The sequence below is a fragment of the Oncorhynchus gorbuscha genome, linkage group LG10 (genome assembly GCF_021184085.1).
Source record: "Oncorhynchus gorbuscha isolate QuinsamMale2020 ecotype Even-year linkage group LG10, OgorEven_v1.0, whole genome shotgun sequence".
NCBI classification, from domain to species: Eukaryota; Metazoa; Chordata; class Actinopteri; order Salmoniformes; family Salmonidae; genus Oncorhynchus; species Oncorhynchus gorbuscha.
In genome coordinates this window covers 50,589,108-50,609,369 of record NC_060182.1, presented here as the reverse complement: position 1 = coordinate 50,609,369, position 20,262 = coordinate 50,589,108, and the positions used below count along the sequence as shown (strand labels likewise).

The 20,262-nt window shown below is 43.3% G+C and overlaps 1 protein-coding gene across 5 annotated transcripts in view; it reads left to right on the top strand.

Moving 5' to 3' along the window:
• LOC124046216 (ena/VASP-like protein) overlaps nt 1-20,262 on the top strand; it is a 68,313-nt gene that overhangs the window by 18,034 nt on the left and 30,017 nt on the right. For 3 of the 5 annotated variants that reach the window (XM_046366344.1, XM_046366342.1, XM_046366346.1), the window contains exons 2-4: nt 9,335-9,503; nt 9,987-10,164; nt 19,014-19,071. In XM_046366344.1, coding sequence (XP_046222300.1) covers nt 9,335-9,503; nt 9,987-10,164; nt 19,014-19,071 — 405 coding nt within the window. Of the gene's footprint in view, nt 1-9,034; nt 9,247-9,334; nt 9,504-9,986; nt 10,165-11,490; nt 11,812-19,013; nt 19,072-20,262 lie in introns of those variants that run through there. The other 2 variants (XM_046366345.1, XM_046366347.1) reach the window with 2 other exon arrangements.

The window sequence follows — 20,262 nt, the reverse complement described above, 5'->3', positions numbered from 1 at the left end:
CTGACTTTCGGGTTTCTTTCTGCGCCGCCGTGTCTTTCTCTTCGACTCCTATCTCCGGTTGCCTCTGCTCTCCTAAGTGCCTCCGCTTGTTCCCATGGGAGGCGATCTCTTCCGGCCAGTATCTCCTCCCAAGTGTAACAACCTTTGCCATCCAACACGTCTTCCCATGTCCATTCTCCGAACAATTCATCCTCCTTTCGCTGCTCCTGCTTTCGCTTCTCCTGCTGTCGCTGCCTGTTACCACGCCACTCGGTCCGTGTGTGGTGGGTGATTCTGTAACGGCGTTCGTTCGTCGAAAGAGAGTCGGACCGAAATGCAGCGTGGTGGTTACTCATGTCTTTAATAAAACAAATGACGATACATGAAATAACTTAAAAATCCCAAAACAACAAACGGAACGTGAAAACCTAATACAGCCTATCTGGTGAACACTACACAGAGACAGGAACAATCACTCACGAAATACACAGTGAAACCCAGGCTACCTAAATACGGTTCCCTATCAGAGACAACAAGAATCACCTGACTCTGATTGAGAACCGCCTCAGGCAGCCAAGCCTAAACTAGACACACCCCTAATCAACCACAATCCCAATGCCTACAAAAAAAACAATACGACAACACAATAAACCCATGTCACACCCTGGCCTGAACAAATATATAACGAAAACACAAAAATACTATGACCAAGGCGTGACAGAAACACAACCAAAACAAACAGCAAATGCATCCAACACACAAGCTTGATGTCGTCGGTGTGTGCCATGAATGTGGGACCAAATACTTAACTTTTTACTTCTTTAATACACAAGTGAATTTGTCCCAATACTTTTGGTCCCCTAAAATTGGAGAACTGTATACAAAAAGTGCTGTAAATTCTAAACGGTTCACCCGATATGGAAGAAACTACCCTCAGCTGACAGTCTGCACCTTAACCTCATAGCCATTGTATCATTTCAAATCCATTGTATCATTTCAAATCCTACGAGAATCGGTCTTGGATCAGGAAGATGTTGATGTTTGTATACACACCCACTACCACCAAGTGCTAATATTAGCATTCTCTAACCACAAACCAGTCAGTGGAGGCTAAACCAATATAGAATGTGTTAAAAATGTGCTGCAGTTGTATGACTAGGCCTTTGTATTAGTTCCAGTGCAAATACTGTTACCATCGTGCTAAAGTGTGATGCTCATAGTTCATCAGGGGCAGTGCAGGAGTTTGCAGTCTGTATGATTTGACCATTCCCATTGTGTCATGTAGACATTGCCCACTCTGTCACCCTAACTTGCAGTGCTGTAGCTCCCTTTAGCTTAGTTGTATTTGTCAGGCTGCCTTTTTCTCTAAGTTATTTTTACGTCCCCAGCGACTGCAAAGTATTTGAGTTCTTTAAAAATGGCTTTGGAGACAGCCGCTAGTGTCAGATGACTATTAATAAGAGATCTGTGTCTCTTTTAAAGCTTTTTATCAGGAAGCAAGGTAAGACCCAAGTGCAGATTGTGTGAAGTAACAATGTTTATTGTAACAGACAAACAACAGGTCAAGGCAGGCAGGGGTCAATAATCCAGAGTAGGAGCAAAGGTACAGGACGGCAGGCAGGCTCAGGGTCAGGCAGAGTGGTCGGGCAGGCGGGTACAGGGTCAGGACAGGCAAGGGTCAAAAACCAAGAGGACGAGAAAATGCGAGGCTGGCGAACGACAGGAGCTGACAGGAACAAGCATTGGTAAGCTTGAAAAACAAGACGAACTGGCACAGACAGACATAAAACAGACATAAATACCTAGAGGATAAGTGGGGGAAGATGGGCGACACCTGGAGGGGGTGGAAACGGGCACAAGTACAGGTGAAACAGATCAGGGCGTGACACATGTGGTTGTTTTACAGCATGTATCCTCATTAAGAGTGGTCATAACCCAAATTATATTCATAGCTCTAATGTGGTTACAATAGCACTATCTTCTGTAGTGGTGGAAGTCTGGTAGAAGACAGGAAGCTGAATTGAGTGACGAGCCAACATCAAATAAAACATTTAAAAAGTATGAAAAATTGTGAACATTTGCACCCCAAAAACATATATTTTTTTACATGCAATAACAATAACGAGGCTATTACAAGGAGTAACGGTACCGATTTAATGTGCTGGGGTTACGAGGTAGTCGAGGTGATATCTACATGAAGGTAGGGGTAAAAGTCACTAGGCAATCAGGATAGATAATACACAGAGTAGCAGCAGCGTGTGTGAAAGTGTGTGTGTATGTATGTGTGTGTGTGTGTGTGTGGCGTCAATAAGTCTGGGTAGGTATTTGATTACCTGTTCAGCAGTCTTATGGCTTGTGGGTAGAAGCTGTTCAGGAGCCTTTTGGTCCCAGACTAGGACGATCCGGTACCGCTGGTCGTGCGGTAGCAGAGAGAACAGTCTATGACTTGGTTGGCTGGAGTCTGACAATTGTTGGGGCCTTCCTCTGACACCGCCTGGTAAGAGATCCTGGATGGCAGGGAGCTCGGCCTCAGCGACATTCGAGGAGCCTACAGTCGTTAATCTTTAAGTTGCATCACATGCGATGATTGAGCAATGTCAGTCAGACAAATTGACGGCGCTATGCTTTATTTCTGACTTAGCCTGGTGGGGTACTGAAACCAATGCTTCACAGAGAAGGCATATAAACCCTCAACTCCAAATGACTCCAGAAATAGGGCTTGTTTTTGTAAGGGGATCTGTCAGACACTAAAGAACTGAGTATCTCCTCAGGGACATGGGTGGTCTCTGTACTGTGTAGAAGCACCTGTTATGTGATTAGATTGAGCCCAACTCAATTTAGAACCAGATAGAATATATCTTTATGCTCTAAGTCCCAGTAATGTCTTTGAAAGCTTTGAGTAAGGAAATCCGTCTTGTGTGGACTTGGGATATCCTCCATTGCTAAGTCCTACTTGACTGAGTAGGATGACTGGTGAACTATGCCCACAGTTGAGTCTAAAACATGTTGGGGTCTACCTGTTGTTGCCAGGATACCAGAGAGGCATAAGCTTGTTTTCTGTAAGGCTTTATTTTGGATTTATTTGAATGGCTTTTATTGATTTAGTTAATGACTCAATTGAGCCCAAGACTTCCCTATTTTGAATGTGGTAAATGAAGATGCTCTCAAACCTTCTCCTCCATTTATTGCCGTTAGCCTTCAGTTATTAGCTGTTAGCCTTTGCTTCCGTTGCTGAGATATTATTTCACCTACTGTGTCAAACTAAACCTCACTCAAATGAAGCACAGCACTGTTGCCTGCTGCGCTAACTGGCTGAGATTACACATAAAGGGTAAACCAAACTTGCTATATCCGACTGCATGCTCAATGTCTCCTCAAGGACTCACTGGGCAATGATTGGATTTTTAGATTATCTGTAATTGATTATCACACTGCGCGTCAATTTAATTTGAACTTGCAAGGATAGTGATGGTGACTAATTGTGTGATGACTGTCTGATGGTTGATACTGAAGTGTAGTGAGAATGTGTCAGTGCCAGGCTTACAGTAGGTTAGTATTCAAGGAGGGACAGTTGTCTGTCCCTGTCCTACGGCATTCTTTCAGAGCCTGACCCTCTAATATTGTTGTAGTGTACTGCGCTGGCCTGATTACACATCTGCCATAGTTGCTGGAACTGTACTGGAAAGGACAGTGTGAAAATAAACTATCTGAGCTGTTCGGTTCGGGATGGCACAATAGTGTGAAAAAGGTAGTAGATGTTGGTGCAAGAGGTTCTGAATCCTGCACTCATACTGCCTCACCCATTCGCTGTGCTGAGGCATGGCTGAAGTGTCAGTCTCCATGTCCTCCACCTCCTAGGGAGGAAGGAGATCACAGAGGACGGCCACATGCTGGCATTTGAATGCTAGTGATGTCCTAGGGGCCTTAGAGTCTAGATGACCCATTGTCTGTCTGTGGTGGAATCTTGATTTAGCTGCGATATTTTAAATACTTATTTTTGGATATTGAAAAGGCTTTCTATGTTGAGGCACCCACTTTGCAAAATATATCCTTTAAGTATTGGTGCCTTGAAATGACAGCTGTGAATGCTGTGCTAATTTGCCAGTCTGTACAATTAAGACTAAGAATGTTGGGTCGCCTGAAGTAGCTGAGCAAGATCATTATTTAAAGCAGTTAGCTCAAATAGCAGAGCTTCGCTGTCCCTTTGGTAATCAAGGTGAACATTTTAAAACTTTGTCACTTCACAGTCCCCTGAGGGCAAAAGCAAATCTCGCCTTTTAGAGCTCCATGTGTGAAACATCAATACCCTGTCATGCTGTCAGGAATATCACACCATATTGTTATTCATACTCTTAAATCACCCGCCGGGTGCACGGCTGAGTCAAACTTATTAGCAAGATTGGATTATTTGAATCAGCTGTTTAGTGCTAGGGCACAAACCAAAACGTGCACCCTGGGTGCCCCAGGAAAGACTTTGTAAAGCCCTGCTGTTTAGGCTGTTGGTGTACTGGAAACATTTTCCCTATGAGCAAAAGATGTTGAAAATACATATTTTGGGTTGAAAAGACTTTGAAAATGTGTATTTAGTTCTCTCTGGTTTGTATCAACATCTCAATGTAGATTTTTATTTACATAGATTGAAAGAAGTCATTGAAAGTGACGCATGGAGATACATGTTTTTTCCAGGACTCCGACACCACCTCTAAGGCGTTATCATTAGTGCTTTGAAATGTTTTTGTTCACTACAAGTCAATTGTTTAATTCTTGCTGTCGAAAGGGATGGAGAGTTTGGAATCAAGTCAGTCTCTGCCTGGACCAAAACCATGGTTATTTGTGGATGCAAATTCACCATTCCTCTGGTTTGAGCTCCTGGTCTCTCATTTACTTTTAAACAGATATATTCCTCCCATCTGGTGATCAGATAGTTAATTAGACACTGATTTTCACTCACCGTGTTATCATAGATCAGCAACACACACCTTTCCGCCCATGTCTCCAAACATTCTGACATATACCAACTAGCGCATGTTCCGAGAACCATTACATTTCAGTAATTTAGCAAACACTCTTATCCAGAGCGACTTACAGTAGTGAGTGCATACTTTTTCGTATTGGTCCCCCTTTGGAATCGAACCCACAACCCTGGCACTGCAAGCATTTCTTAAAGCTTGGTGAGAGCATGGTTGTCCTATGGTTATTTTGATACAAGCTTCCCGCAACTTTCTGGGATAGTTGCTTGGCTTTGGAACACTCTCAGCACATTTAAGAAACTTGACCCCCAAAAAACATGTTATTTTTGGTATTTCATTGCTCTGACACAGAACGTGTCCCATAGGGGAGCGCACATTGGCCCTGCGTCGTCCGGGTTAGGGGTGCGTTTCGCCCGGGGGGCTTTACTTGGCTCATCGCGATCTAGAGACTCCTTATGGTGGGCTGGGTGCCTGCAGACTGACTTGTTGTCGTCAATGGAACAGTGTTTCCTCCGACACATTGGTGCAGCTGGCTTCCAGGTTAAGTGGGCAGGTTAGAAGGGTCATGTTTCGGAGGAAGCATGATTCGACCTTCGCCTCTCCCGTGGCGGTTGGGGGGGTTGTAGCGATGAGACAGATTGTAATTGGATATCACGAAATTGGGGCGAAAAAGGGGTTTAAACAAAAAAAGAAACATTCCATGAAAACATAAATTCCGTTCTCAGCAATTAAAATGAACAGTTTTGTATGCGTAAAAAACATGGCATGGTAGTTCCATCCTGGTGGCCCAGTGGACTAATTCCATAGACAGAGAAGATAAGATTACAGGTTTGAATCTCACTGATGCCGTGTCACAATAAAAAATAAATGTGTTTGCATGATTAATGCCTAAGGAAAGGAATTTACATGTGTTCTATCTATGCTTGTAGTTCCAAAAAGTTAACCCAAAATAAGCTAGCAGTGTTATTAAAAGTATTATTTTTATTTATTTTTATTTTATTTCACCTTTATTTAACCAGGTAGGCTAGTTGAGAACAAGTTATCATTTGCAACTGCGACCTGGCCAAGATAAAGAATAGCAATTCGTTCCAGTCATGGGCAGCAGAGAACTGGAAGGAAAGACGACCAAAGGAGGAATTGGCTTTGGGGGTGACCAGTGAGATATATCTGCTGGAGCGCGTGCTATGAGTGGGTGCTGCTATGGTGACCAGTAAGCTGAGATAAGGCGGGGCTTTACCTAGCAGAGACTTGTAGATAGCCAGTGGGTTTGGCGACGAGTATGAAGAGAGGGACAACCAACGAAAGCGTACAGGTCGCAATGGTGGGTAGTGTATGGGGCTTTGGTGACAAAACAGATGGCACTGTGATAGACTGCATTCAGTTTGTTGAGTAGAGTGTTGGAGGCTATTTTATAGATGACATCACCGAAGTCGAGGATCGGTAGGATGGTCAGTTTTACGAGGGTATGTTTGGCAGCATGAGTGAAGGATGCTTTGTTGCGATATAGGAAGCCGATTCTAGATGTAATTTTGGATTGGAGATTCTTAATGTGAGTCTGGAAGGAGAGTTTACAGTCTAACCAGGCACACACATTTTTGTAGTTGTCCACGTATTCTAAGTCAGAGCCGTCCAGAGTAGTAATGCTGGACGGGCGGGCAGGTGCGGGCAGTGATCGATTGAATAGCATGCATTTCGTTTTATTTGCGTTTAAGAGCAGTTGGAGGCCATGGAAGGAGAGTTGTATGGCATTGAAGCTCGTCTGGAGGTTAGTTAACACAGTGTCCAAGGAGGGGCCAGAAGTATACAGAATGGTGTTGTCTGCGTAGAGGTGGATCAGAGAATCACCAGCAGCAAGAGCAACATCATTGATGTATACATAAAAAAGAGTTGGCCCGAGAATTGAACTCTGTGGCACATCCATAGAGACTGTCAGAGGACCGGACAACAGTCCCTCCGATTTGACACACTGAACTCTATCAGAGAAGTAGTTGGTAAACCAGGCGAGGCAATCATTTGAGAAACCAAGGCTGTCGAGTCTGCCAATAAGAATGTTGTGATTGACAGAGTAGAAAGCCTTGGCCAGGTCGATGAATACGGCTGCACAGTAATGTCTCTTATCGATGGTGGTTATGATGTCGTTTAGAACCTTGAGCGTGGCTGAGGTGCACCCATGACCAGCTCTGAAACCAGATTGCATAGCGGAGAAGGTATGGTGGTATTCGAAATAGTCAGTAATCTGTTTGTTAACTTGGCTTTCGAAGACCTTATAAAGACAGGGTAGGATAGATATAGGTCTGTAGCAGTTTTGGTCTAGAGTGTCACCCCCTTTGAAGAGGGGGATGACCGCGGCAGCTTTCCAATCTTTGGGAATCTCAGACAATACGAAAGAGAGGTTGAACAGGCTAGTAATAGGGGTTGCAACAATTTCGGCAGATATTTTTAGAAAGAGAGGGTCCAGATTGTCTAGCCCGGCTGATTTGTAGGGGTCCAGATTTTGCAGCTCTTTCAGAACATCAGCTATCTGGATTTGGGCAAAGGAGAAATGGTGGGGGCTTTGGCGGGTTGCTGTGGAGGGTGCTGGGCAGTTGACCAGGGTAGGGGTAGGCAGGTGGAAAGCATGTCCAGCTGTAGAGAAATGCTTATTGAATGCTTATTGGTGCCCATGTTTACTGATTTGGGGTTGAACCTGGCATGTTCATTGGTTCATAATCTGGGTGAGATTGAGGCCATCAAGCTTAGTTTGTAGGATGGCCGGCATGTCCCAGTTTAGGTCACCTAGTAGCATGAGCTCAGAAGATAGATGGGGGGCAATCAATTCACATATGGTTTTGAGGGCACAGCTGGGGGCAGAGGGAGGTCTATAGCAAGCAGCAACAGTGAGAGACTTGTTTCTGGAAAGTTGAATTTTTAGAAGTAGAAGCTCAAATTGTTTGGGTACCCACTTAAGATAGTAATACAGAACTCTGCAGGCTATCTCTGCAGTAGATTGCAAAACCGCCCCCTTTGGCAGTTCTATCTTGGCGGAAAACGTTATAGTTAGGAATGGAAATTTCAAGGTTTTTGATGGTTTTCCTAAGCCAGGATTCAGACACGGCTAAGACATCTGGGTTGGCAGAGTGTGCTAAAGCAGTGAGTAAAACAAACTTAGGGAGTAGGCTTCTAATGTTAACATGCATGAAACCAAGGCTTTTACGTTTACAGAAGTCAACAAATGAGAGCACCTGTGGGGTGGGAGTGGAGCTAGGCACTGCAGGACCTGGATTAACCTCCACATCACCAGAGGAACAGAGGAGAAGTAGGATAAGGGTACGGCTAAAGACTATACGAACTGGCCGTCTAGCACGTTCAGAACAGAGAGTAAAAGGAGCAGGTTTCTGGGCACAATAGCATAGATTCAAGGCATAGTGTACAGACAAAGGTAAGGTAGGATGTGAGTACATTGTAGGTAAACCTAGGCATTGAGTAAATGAAGAGAGAGATATAGTCTCTAGAGATGTTTAAACCAGGTAATGTCATGTAGGAGGTGGAACAACATGGTTGGTTAAGGCATATTGAGCTGATATTGAGTAGAGGCTCTACAGTGAAATAAGACAGTAATCACTAACCAGGATAGAAATGGACAAGGCATATTGATATTAGAGAGAGGCATGCGTAGCCAAGTGAATATATGGGTCCAGTGAGTGGTTGGGGACACAGCGATTCAGACAGTTGGCAGGCCGATGCTAACAAGCTTACAGTTAGTAGGCCAGGGCTGAACAAGCTAGCAGCTCGTAGACCGGGGCAAGCTAGCAGTTAGCAGGCCGGGTTAGCAAGCCGGGTTAGCAAGCCGGGTTAGCATGGGCTAGCAGTTACAGACCGGGCAGGTAAGCTAGCAGTTAGCAGGCCGGGGCAATTATTATTATTGAAACATTTTTTTTAAATATATTTTTTTAATTTGACCTTTATTTAACCAGGCAAGTCAGTTAAGAACATATTCTTATTTTCAATGACGGCCTGGGAACAGTGGGTTAACTGCCTGTTCAGGGGCAGAACAACAGATTTGTACCTTGTCAGCTCGGGGGTTTGAACTCGCAACCTTCTGGTTACTAGTCCAACGCTCTAACCACTAGGCTACGCTGCCGCCCCATTATTGAAACATTCAGTGAAAGGTTTAAGGAAGTTATACAAAAACCTCCAAATAACCCATAATTTCTGTTCCCATAGCGTTAATAAAACCTCCCAGGGAAACTTTCAAGGAACAAGAGTAAAACGTTCTCAGAACCTTCCTGCAACCTAAAAATAAACATTGCCAGAACAGGTGAAATTGAGGATTATTTTTTTTTTTTTTACATTAACCCTATGTCTTTGTTGTTGACCTCTAACCCTTGTCTCTTCCTCCTTCACAGTGAACAGAGTATCTGCCAAGCCCGCGCCTCGGTCATGGTGTACGATGATGCCAGTAAGAAGTGGGTGCCAATCAAGCCGGGACAGCAGGGCTTCAGCCGCATCAACATCTACCACAACACGGCCAACAACACCTTCCGCGTGGTTGGGGTCAAACTACAGGACCAGCAGGTACACACACACACACGCACACACACACGCACACACACACACACACACACACACACACACACACACACACACACACACACACACACACACACACACACACACACACACACACACACACACACACACACACACACACACACACACACACACACACACTAAGGTGAATTTGTCTGTTCTAGTCATTTCTATGGACCTACATATGTGACGTAGATATGGGGGAAGACATGTTTCACTGCAAGCCTATTCATCACACACACTGGCTTAAGGATAATAATAGAGATAGAGTCCATCTCTTATGCAAGACAATCTCTTTCAAATTCAGCACTGTGATAAAAATAAAAATGCAAACAATGTTTTTGAAATGTACCAGTAATTTCTATGGCACTATTGATGGAATTCCATCCATCACTGATCTAAGCTGACAATAGTATTTGGCAAATAATGAATGATTGATGAGTACTTGGCTGTCTGTCTGTCTCTCAGGTTGTGATCAACTACTCCATAGTAAAGGGGCTGAAGTATAATCAGGCTACACCCACCTTCCACCAGTGGCGTGATGCCAGGCAGGTGTACGGTCTCAACTTCGCCAGCAAGGAGGAGGCCACCACCTTCTCCACCGCCATGATGTTTGCCCTCAATGTGCTCAGCTCGCAAGACGGAGGTGGGACCCTTTCCAGTGTGGCAATAACCTGTATGTCAGTCTGTTTATGTCACAGTCAAAGGGTTTAGCTGGGCTGTAGCTGAAACTGATGAATGTTAATTGTCAGTTGTACTCGACACGCTAGCTACTAATTGTCAGTCAAAATGCAAATCTTTTTAGCCAGTCATTTGTGGCCAGTTTAACTCCACTATCATCCCAGGATTGTTGGAACAACAAAATATTTTGTTGAACATATTTAGGTAGTTGTAAGATATAATATCTCTTATAGATATAATCTATTTTTAGAAAGGATTTCAACCTTTTCAGTTTACACTTGTTTCAGCCAATGACATTAGTGCTGTAGGTGCTAGTCAGTCTGGTTGCTGGATTGATCTCAACTGAGTTCTTTTCTTTTCTTTTTTTTAACGAGGCAAGTCAGTTAAGAACAAATTCTTAATTACAATGACAGCCTAGGAACAGTGGTTTAACTGCCTTGTTCAGGGACAGAACAACATACAATCCCAGCTTGGGATTTGATCTAGCAACCTTTTGGTTACTGGCCCAACACTAACCACCTGCCTACCTCCCTCTGCTGGATATCAAGCTCTAAGGTGAAAACAGAACCATAACTAGTGTTTCTCTATGGCTGAGGGTGAAATCTTTCAGCAAAGTGTGGGAAATTGGTAATACAAAAGAACCCTGCTTGACTATAAACTCAGTGACGTATGTCGTGTTCAGTAGGGCACGTTTAAAAATGTTATGCAACGGAAAATTATTTAAAAGGTCTTATTGGACAAGATCAAATAGTACATCCACATTTCACTTCAAAATGTTTTTCCCTATTGAACACAACCCAGGCTAGGGCCCAGGCTGCCAGACTTAGATATGTTCAGTAGCCTGGTCATTGGTCATTTAAGCATAAAGTATGAGGGCTGATTGCAGACAGTTGTGACAATACTGCATGCCTAATACAACACTATCCAAACTAACCATTACAACTATTAACACTATCACACCAGGAAAGACACTTGCACACATCAATGTAAAGACCTGTAGTTAGAGGAGATGTATGGTCCTGCTAGTTTATGACAACAGAAATGTAGTGAGGTCTTTATATGAAGCCTTCCAGACCCATACTTAACACATAGCACATGTGCCTCTCCTATTACAGGCTGCTACTTATACGCTGTTGGGGGGGGGGAGTTCGGTGACGGCTCCATTCCATCCTCTAGCCTTCCTATTGGTGCACAGCCTGGCTAAAATACCCTTGGAGCCAAACTATCTTAGACCGCCAAATCTCACATGGCATTCTCCTTTTTTGGGGAACCTTTTGAGGTGACAGGAGTGGGCCATGTTGGAGGTGAGCTGAGCTATGGGGCTCCTCAAGCAAACCCAAGGTGCTTCTTTGGTCCAGGGAACGCAGTCGCAGGCATTCTCCTGCTTTATAAATGCTATGGTCCCATGTTGGATCACCAGACTCGTGGCTAATGCTATTCCAGTAGTCTGGCCAGCTGCCTGACTAGAAGCCATAGTTAGTATGTATACTGCATGCAGTAATAGCTTGCTAAAGACACTGTAAGAACAGCAGAGAGTGTCTCACGATTATTCTTACTCCAGAGATGTCACCAGCCACTATCAGAAGGTGCACTTCTGCGAAGATCAACCTCAGTAAGTAGAGTAGGTGATAGAGGGAGGGGGGTAATCAGGGGGATCTATTGCATGAGGGTGCTGCTGGCAATGTGAGGCTGATGGAATTGGCAACACCTCTCTGGGTGGCATTGTAGGGCTAAAATAGGGAGATGATGTTCTGGAAATCACTATGCAGATGTGTAAGCTGTTCATCATCACTAATCATGTAAAGCTTAAGCTGTATGCATTTCTGTTAACTGCCAATGAAAGTTTTCCATTTAAACACCATGGTGGCCCTAAGGGGCAAAGTAGCATTTATATTTGATCATGTTTTGGGGCTACAGCACCACAGGGTGCTTAGATGTGGGGGTCCTGAGGTTTGAATACTGTTTTTTAGCATCATATTTCACCCAACTTACATTTAGGCAATTAGGTAAACACCATCTGAGTTAGAGAGTGTGAGAAAAAGCAGGCCTTGTATAGCGTTCATAATAACCCTTGATTGTGTTAATGGTGTTGGCTATTGTGTACTAATCTAAAAGCCTTTAATTGTGCAGTCGCTGTGAGGCTGCAGTTGCCAAGTGATATTGACGAGTGGTCCACATTGTTGTATTTGAAATATTAGGCAACTCTTTACCAGCCTAATACCAACGTATCTTATGTTTAGTTACTTTGTTGTGTCTGGAGCTGAAAGTAAGTGGCTAATAGTGATGTACCGATATTACATTTTTGTCCGATACCCAATATTTTCCTTGCCAAAAAAACAGATACCGATAACCGATATTTAAAATGTTAGGGGCCTTAAGCATTCTAGTACAGTTGAATAGTTAACACACACACGGACGCAGTGGTCTAAGGCACTGCATGAGGCGTCACCACAGTCCCTGGTTCAAATCCAGGCTGTATCACATCCGGCCGTGATTGGGAGTACCCATAGGGCAGCGCACAATTGGCCCAGCTTTGTCCGGGTTTGGCCATCATTGTAAATAAATAAGAATTTGTTCTTAACTGACTAGCCTAGTTAAATAAAGGTTACACACACACACAGACCAACAAGTTATTTTGTTGGCATCTTCATATGTCCCATAACCACTAAAACATCATCAAAACCTATTTCTTTCACTTACTTGCTGTGCTGTTTCGTTGTTTGTTTGTTCTGTTTCATTCTCAACGCCGTTTTGGGTCTTTGTGTGTCAAAAAAGATATGTCAAATAACACTATTTGACCTGTCAAATAAGCTTGTTGACCAATCAGGACCTGACTATGACTACACGTCACATAATTTAACGTGTTCATACATTTTTTTACTTAGTTATTACATGATAACTCTGAGGAGGATGTTGGAAAAAAATATATTGGGTATTGAGTAGACTGATACCCCATTTCATTGAACCCCATTTCATTGATCCCCAATCCTTAAGTAAAGCTGTACAGTGCAATATGAATGTCAATACACACAATAGGCTGACTGGGGAGGTGATTTCACACATTCACAGTCCCGCGATAAGAGCTACAACGTTAATATTTGCGTAAACTCTTCACAGTTGGGTTCTGTGGGTGTCATTGAGTAGACTGATACCCCATTTCATTGCTTCACATTCCAACCTTGTTTAACAGTATTTAGTCTAAATATGGCATGATTCCACCAATTGTAACTTTCTGCATCACTTTCAAAGATGTACTTTTCTTTTTAAGGCAAACCGCAAATTCCACTATTGTGACCAATCCTTAATGTGGCTAGCTTCACAACACAACCCGGTCTGGTCGAGCGTCACTAGCCAGATGAAGCTAGCTGGTTGCTTATAATGTTAGACTTTGGGCCACAGGGTTAAGTAGCTGGCTAGCAATTTATTTTCATGAACTGAAGTTCAATTTCATTAGGCAAACAACAACCTAGCTAATACTTACTCACATGAATTCCTAAATCATTGCTAAGATTAATGAAATTGACTGCAGTTTCTACTGGTCATTGTTTTCAGGCTGGTTGTATTGGTGCTAGCTAGGTACCAAGCTAAAACTAGCTAGCTACCCCAGAAGTTGCAGTCAAACAAATAATGCTTTATTACCAATGCGGTATTGTAAACACATTGTTCGTGGCTGGTGTTTGCAGACTTTTTTGTACAGTTTTTACAGTGCTACTGATATTAGTGATGGTTCTTGGCTTGCATGTGCAAATTCAGAACACACAACATTCTATAATGGAACTGTATTATTTGATATGTCAAATTAAAAACATATTTAACGCGTTATGGTGTTATTTCATGTGTACCTTTTTGACATGCAAAGACCCAAACGGCGTTCAATAGTGTGCCGTGAAGCTAATAGCAGCGACGCTATTACTGTGTAACTCCGGTAGGGCAACATCTGAAAAATAGCGCACTTGGTAATGTGTACCGGTGCTCGACCAGTGGCGAACGCCAACATCACCCACGACAGAGAACGGTTGATTGTCAAGGGCAGTGAATTACATCATCTTGGCGTTAATTGATTTAGCCTTTGAGTTGTCTCTCTGAAATGTTCTTACTCTTTCAAATGACTGCTCGATTTGTTGAATGCTGGATCTATACAGCTGACATTGTGGACTAGGTTAGGAATGCTGTGTTGCACGTGTAGGGGAAAATGTTATGTTATTTAGGTATGCACGGCAGCTTTGAAATCGGTTTTGCACATCGGCGTTAAACTAGACATCAGGCCAATAGCGATGTTGGCGTTTTTAGGTAATATCGGCCGATTCCGATATGGTCACTGATATATTGTGCATCCCTAGTGGCTACAAAAGTATGTCTACCAAAAGATAGCATATTAGCTTGGCAATGGTTTCCTTTGATCGCAAATACTATACAGTATATAGTTCAAATTCTTGGTTTCATGTATTCCAAACAAAACCGTGAAAAGATCAGGTTGGAGGTGGGCTCAGGTTGGCTCATAGACACCATGATAGATTACTGCCCTCAATGGCGATTATGAGTATTTTGGCTGTTTTATGACATAAGCGCTAGCTGGATATGTGCTAACAATAGGTGCCAAAGCATTACAGATAATTATCAACTGCTAACAAGGGGAATTCAGAGTAGTGTCAAGAAGAATGTAAACAAGACATCCCAAGACATCACCTATCAGAGAGATGAAGGCTGAGATAACAAAGAAGAGCAACACACACACAGACAGGGACACACACAACTAAACTCCTCATAGGCAGTGTAGTGATGAAACAATGTACAGTAGGGAATGATTTATATTCATGTGCTATTTTCTGAAAAAGGTGGCAGAAATGTGAAGCCTATGATTGGGTCTCTTTGATGATGATAGAATATTAATATTTTCCCTTCATGAGACGATGACTGTGGGAGATGAAACATGAAAGACTGTTGAGATTGGGAATTAATCTAGTTTTAGAAAGTGTTACAGTACCTTGTTAAAAAACAGCCATCAGCACAAATTAAGCCAACATCCCTGCCTTAGTTGCTCATTAAGAATTGGATTCATGTATTATAAAGCCAACTTGAATACATCAGTAATGTCAAGCGAATTCTGAAAACAAACCAATATTCCAAACCTATAGATTGTTTGATATGTTCTCGTTGAAAATATGTATTTTTGGTTGAAAATAAGTATTTTCAATATCTTGTGCTCACTGGGTAAGCAGTATCCATATAAAGATGTTCCACGTGTCCCTCATGCCGAACACACCCAGCGGAAATGACACCCAAGGGCACACAAGTGTTTCAAAGGGGCGTCTAGAGTTTATTGTTCGGTATTCCTGATATGAAATACATGATCTCCCGGATAGCCCTTTTTAACTGCTCGGTCTCAGAATAGCGTCTCATCCTCAGTTGGGGCAGTAGGGTATGACTCAGTAACCACTTAGTTCACGGAAGTGAGTGCTACGGGGCGGTAGTCGTTTAGCTCAAGAAAGCTAAGGTAACTGAGCTAAACGACTACCGCCCCGTAGCACTCACTTCCGTCATCATGAAGTGCTTTGAGAGACTAGTCAAGGACCATATCACCTCCACCATACCTGACACCCTAGACCCACTCCAATTTGCTTTATAGCCCAAATAGGTCCACAGACGATGCAATCTCAACCACACTGCACACTGCCCTAACCCATCTGGACAAGAGGAATACCTATGTGAGAATGCTGTTCATCGACTACAGCATTCAACACCATAGTACCCTCCAAGCTCGTCATCAAGCTCGAGACCCTGGGTCTCGACCCGCCCTGTGCAACTGGGTACTGGACTTCCTGACGGGCCGCCCCCCAGGTGGTGAGGGTAGGCAACAACATCTCCTCCCCGCTGATCCTCAACACTGGGGCCCCACAAGGGTGCGTTCTGAGCCCTCTCTTGTACTCCCTGTTCACCCACGACTGCGTGGCCACGCACGCCTCCAACTCAATCATCAAGTTTGCGGACGACACAACAGTGGTAGGCTTGATTACCAACAACGACGAGACGGCCTACAGGGAGGAGGTGAGGGCCCTCGGAGTGTGGTGTCAGGAAAATAACCTCACACTCAACGTCAACAAAACTAAGGAGATGATTGTGGACTTCAGGAAACAGCAGAGGGAACACCTCCCTATCCACATCGATGGAACAGTAGTGGAGAGGGTAGCAATTTTTAAGTTCCTCGGCATACACATCACAGACAAACTGAATTGGTCCACTCACACAGACAGCATCGTGAAGAAGGCGCAGCAGCGCCTCTTCAACCTCAGGAGGCTGAAGAAATTCGGCTTGTCACCAAAAGCACTCACAAACTTCTACAGATGCACAATCGAGAGCATCCTGGCGGGCTGTATCACCGCCTGGTACGGCAACTGCTCCGCCCTCAACTGCTCCGCCCTCAACGCATCACCGGGGGCAAACTACTTGCCCTCCAGGACACCTACACCACCTGATGTTACAGGAAGGCCATAAAGATCATCAAGGACAATAACCACCCGAGCCACTGCCTGTTCACCCCGCTATCATCCAGAAGGCGAGGTCAGTACAGGTGCATCAAAGCTGGGACCGAGAGACTGAAAACAGCTTCTATCTCAAGGCCATCAGACTGTTAAACAGCCACCACTAACATTGAGCGGCTGCTGCCAACACACTGACACTGACTCAACTCCAGCCACTTTAATAATGGGAATTGATGGGAAATTATGTAAATATATCACTAGCCACTTTAAACAATGCTACCTTATATAATCTTACTTACCCTACATTATTCATCTCATATGCATACGTATATACTGTACTCTATATCATCGACTGCATCCTTATGTAATACATGTATCACTAGCCACTTTAACTATGCCACTTTGTTTACATACCCATCTCATATGTATATACTGTACTCGACACCATCTACTGTATCTTGCCTATGCTGCTCTGTACCATCACTCATTCATATATCCTTATGTACATATGATATATCCCCTTACACTGTGTATAAGACAGTAGTTTTGGAATTGTTAGTTAGATTACTTGTTGGTTATTACTGCATTGTTGGAACTAGAAGCACAAGCATTTCGCTACACTCGCATTAACATCTGCATGTGACAAATAAAATTTGATTTGATTTGACTATGCAGTACCCCAGTCAATATACACTACTAGTGATGTCAAGGCACGTCATAACGATTTCAAGCAAAGACGGCCTATTTTGGTCTGGTCACTAAAAAGATGTCTAAAAATTTCTAGTATACCTCACCATGATGTCATAATGACAGTTTTGTCCACTGTTTTTTTTTTTTTTGCACTGGGCCATTCTCCATCTATGTCCGTCATTGTTGATCCTGCTGTTGAATATTTTGACAAAGTCTTGTGAAGTTAGACGTTTTTCCCAATGGAAATTAAGAATATTACATTCAATCCAATACAATCATGTTTGCCCTTGAATCTGGTTCAGGATTGGCAATAAAGGAAGGTTGGGATTCATGCATTTGTTATGTTGAATGCAGAATGCACTGTAGAAATTGTACCCAGGTGTGTATGGGAAGGAGGGAAGGGAAGGTCAGGTCTATTCTGGTCCACGGTGCTGCTGGCCCTGTTTAGTTGAGGTTTCCTGTGGAAATGCCTGTGATTTACATCAATCATGCTATGGGGAAAAACACAGTCTGTCTCTTCAGGGCAGAGGCATAGCACCTCATGTGATGTGTGGTGTGTTTCACAACTGACTATTCCTACCCACATAGCCTGGTCCCAGATCTGCTTGTACTGGATAGCCAACTCCTATGGTCATTGTCATGCCAATGACCACATAGGAGTTGACAAGACAGCACAAACAAATCTCAGACCAGGTTACCCTGCATCCACCCCACTCCAGACATGAACTCCTTGTACTTATTAAGACCGTCTCAAAAAGTCTCAGTATCATCATGAGGACAACTATTTATGCCTGGGCAGGTTCCAAACCCGGCATATGTTTGTAAAATAATTCCTAATGTCAAAATAAGCTGACAGACAACAATACACCACTTCCAATGTAAACAAGCAAGACATACTAAGTCGCTCTGGATAAGAGCGTCTGCTAAATGACTTAAATGTAAATGTAAATACTAGTAATGTCTAGTGCTAAATGTATTGAACCCCATGGTAAATGCTAATATGCTAATGTCAACAACCAAGACATGCCATGGCTAATCATGTGTCTTTCTCGGGAGAATTTAGAGAAGAGGAGTGCGTGAGGATACACAGTAGCAGCAAGAGAGAGGACGGGGGAGGGACACACTTCCCTTGTGAGATGACACATGCCATTTAACCCAGCATGCAATTTATGGAATTAACTGGCTGTCTGTCAAAGCCCTGTCTGCATTTGAGGCGGTTATTTTGGCTGTTAGGTTGTATTGTCATTATTTTTTACATTGAACAAGATAAGGCAGCGCCATGAGCAATAATGTGGTTGTCACGACTTCTTGTTAAACTAAATTGACACATCTCACCAGATCAGCACCTGTATACTGTACAAATACAGTTTAATATGTGCTCAGTGTTGTAAAAAGACAGACCCACAGGCAAAATAGACACTGCTGCCGGACCCTTACATCATTATTTATCTGTTGGTTATTGTTATACTGTATGTAACCTCAGGCCTACATTCAATATGCTAAATATATATCTCTATTACTGCTGGGGATGGTGTGGCATGTGAAGAAACTATTCACAAAACACCAACGATACACAAGAATATATGTTCTTCCGTACAGGTTGTCTTTTTCTAAAAGCTGAAAATCTGTTTGTTTCTCACCTCAGGCCCTGCTGTCCAACGTAAAAATGGGCCCTCCTCAGAAGACCCCGATGCACACAGGAGGTAAGGCCCCTCTGACCTTCATAAAAACACCAAATAGTGATGACAAAGCGTGGTGCACAGTAGAACTCACAAAACAAAAGACATTGATAAAGAAACTGGTTTGAAAACTTGCTTGTATCCATCACTGAAAGTGTTCTTCATTTAATTTGTCTGAAGGTAGTTTGTTTAAGGATACAAAACACATCAGGCCTACCACATACCCAGTGGCTCGTGTTGTGTTTTTAGTCCACTCTAGTAGTGGAAAGAGGTGCTAAACTCACATTAGGGTTGAATATTTTCCCTGTATTTTACAAATGTTCCATCCCGAGAATAAATCACTTTTCTCCCACGTAACCTAGTATTTTTTGCTAAAACCGGAAGTGTCATTCAAAAGAAAATACATGTCTGGATTTGATTACAGCTTTGATCAGCATGAAAATTAAAACCTGATGCTACCTGAGCCTGATGAGCCATACATTAAATACATTTTATGAGCCGAACCCGACATTAACAACATTTAATGAGCCCAAGCCCAAAAAGCCCAAATGATTGTGCCACTATCCAATACATACACTATATAAACAAAAGTATGTGGACACCACTTGAGTGGATGTTTCAGCCACACCCGTTGCTGACAGGTGTATAAAATCGAGCACACTGCCATGCAATCTCCATAGACAAACATTGGAAGTAGAAAGTCCTTCCTGAAGAGCTGTGACTCAACTTGGAAGCTTCATGAAACGGGTTTCCATAGCTGAGCAGCCTAAGATCAATTCTGCACAATTCCAATTGTCGGCTGGCATCTGCCAAACCCAGATTTGTCTGTCACACTGCCAGATGGTGAAGCGTGATTCATCACTCCAGAGAACACATTTCAACTGCTCCAATGGCGGCGAGCATTACACCACTCCAGCCGACGCTTGGCATTGTGCATGCTGATCTTAGGCTTGTGTGTGGCTGCTCGTCCATGGAAAACAATTTCATGAAGCTCCTGACAACAGTTATTGTGCTGACGTTGCTTTCAGAGGCAGTTTGGATTTCGGTAGTGAGTGTTGCAACAGAGGACAGGCGATTTTTAAGCGCCACATGTTTCAGCACTCAGCGGTCCCGTTCTGTGAACTTGTGTGGCGTACCACTTCACGGCTTAGCCGTTGTTGCTCCTAAACGTTTCCACAACACAATAATAGCACAGACTGGGGTAGCTCTCGCAGG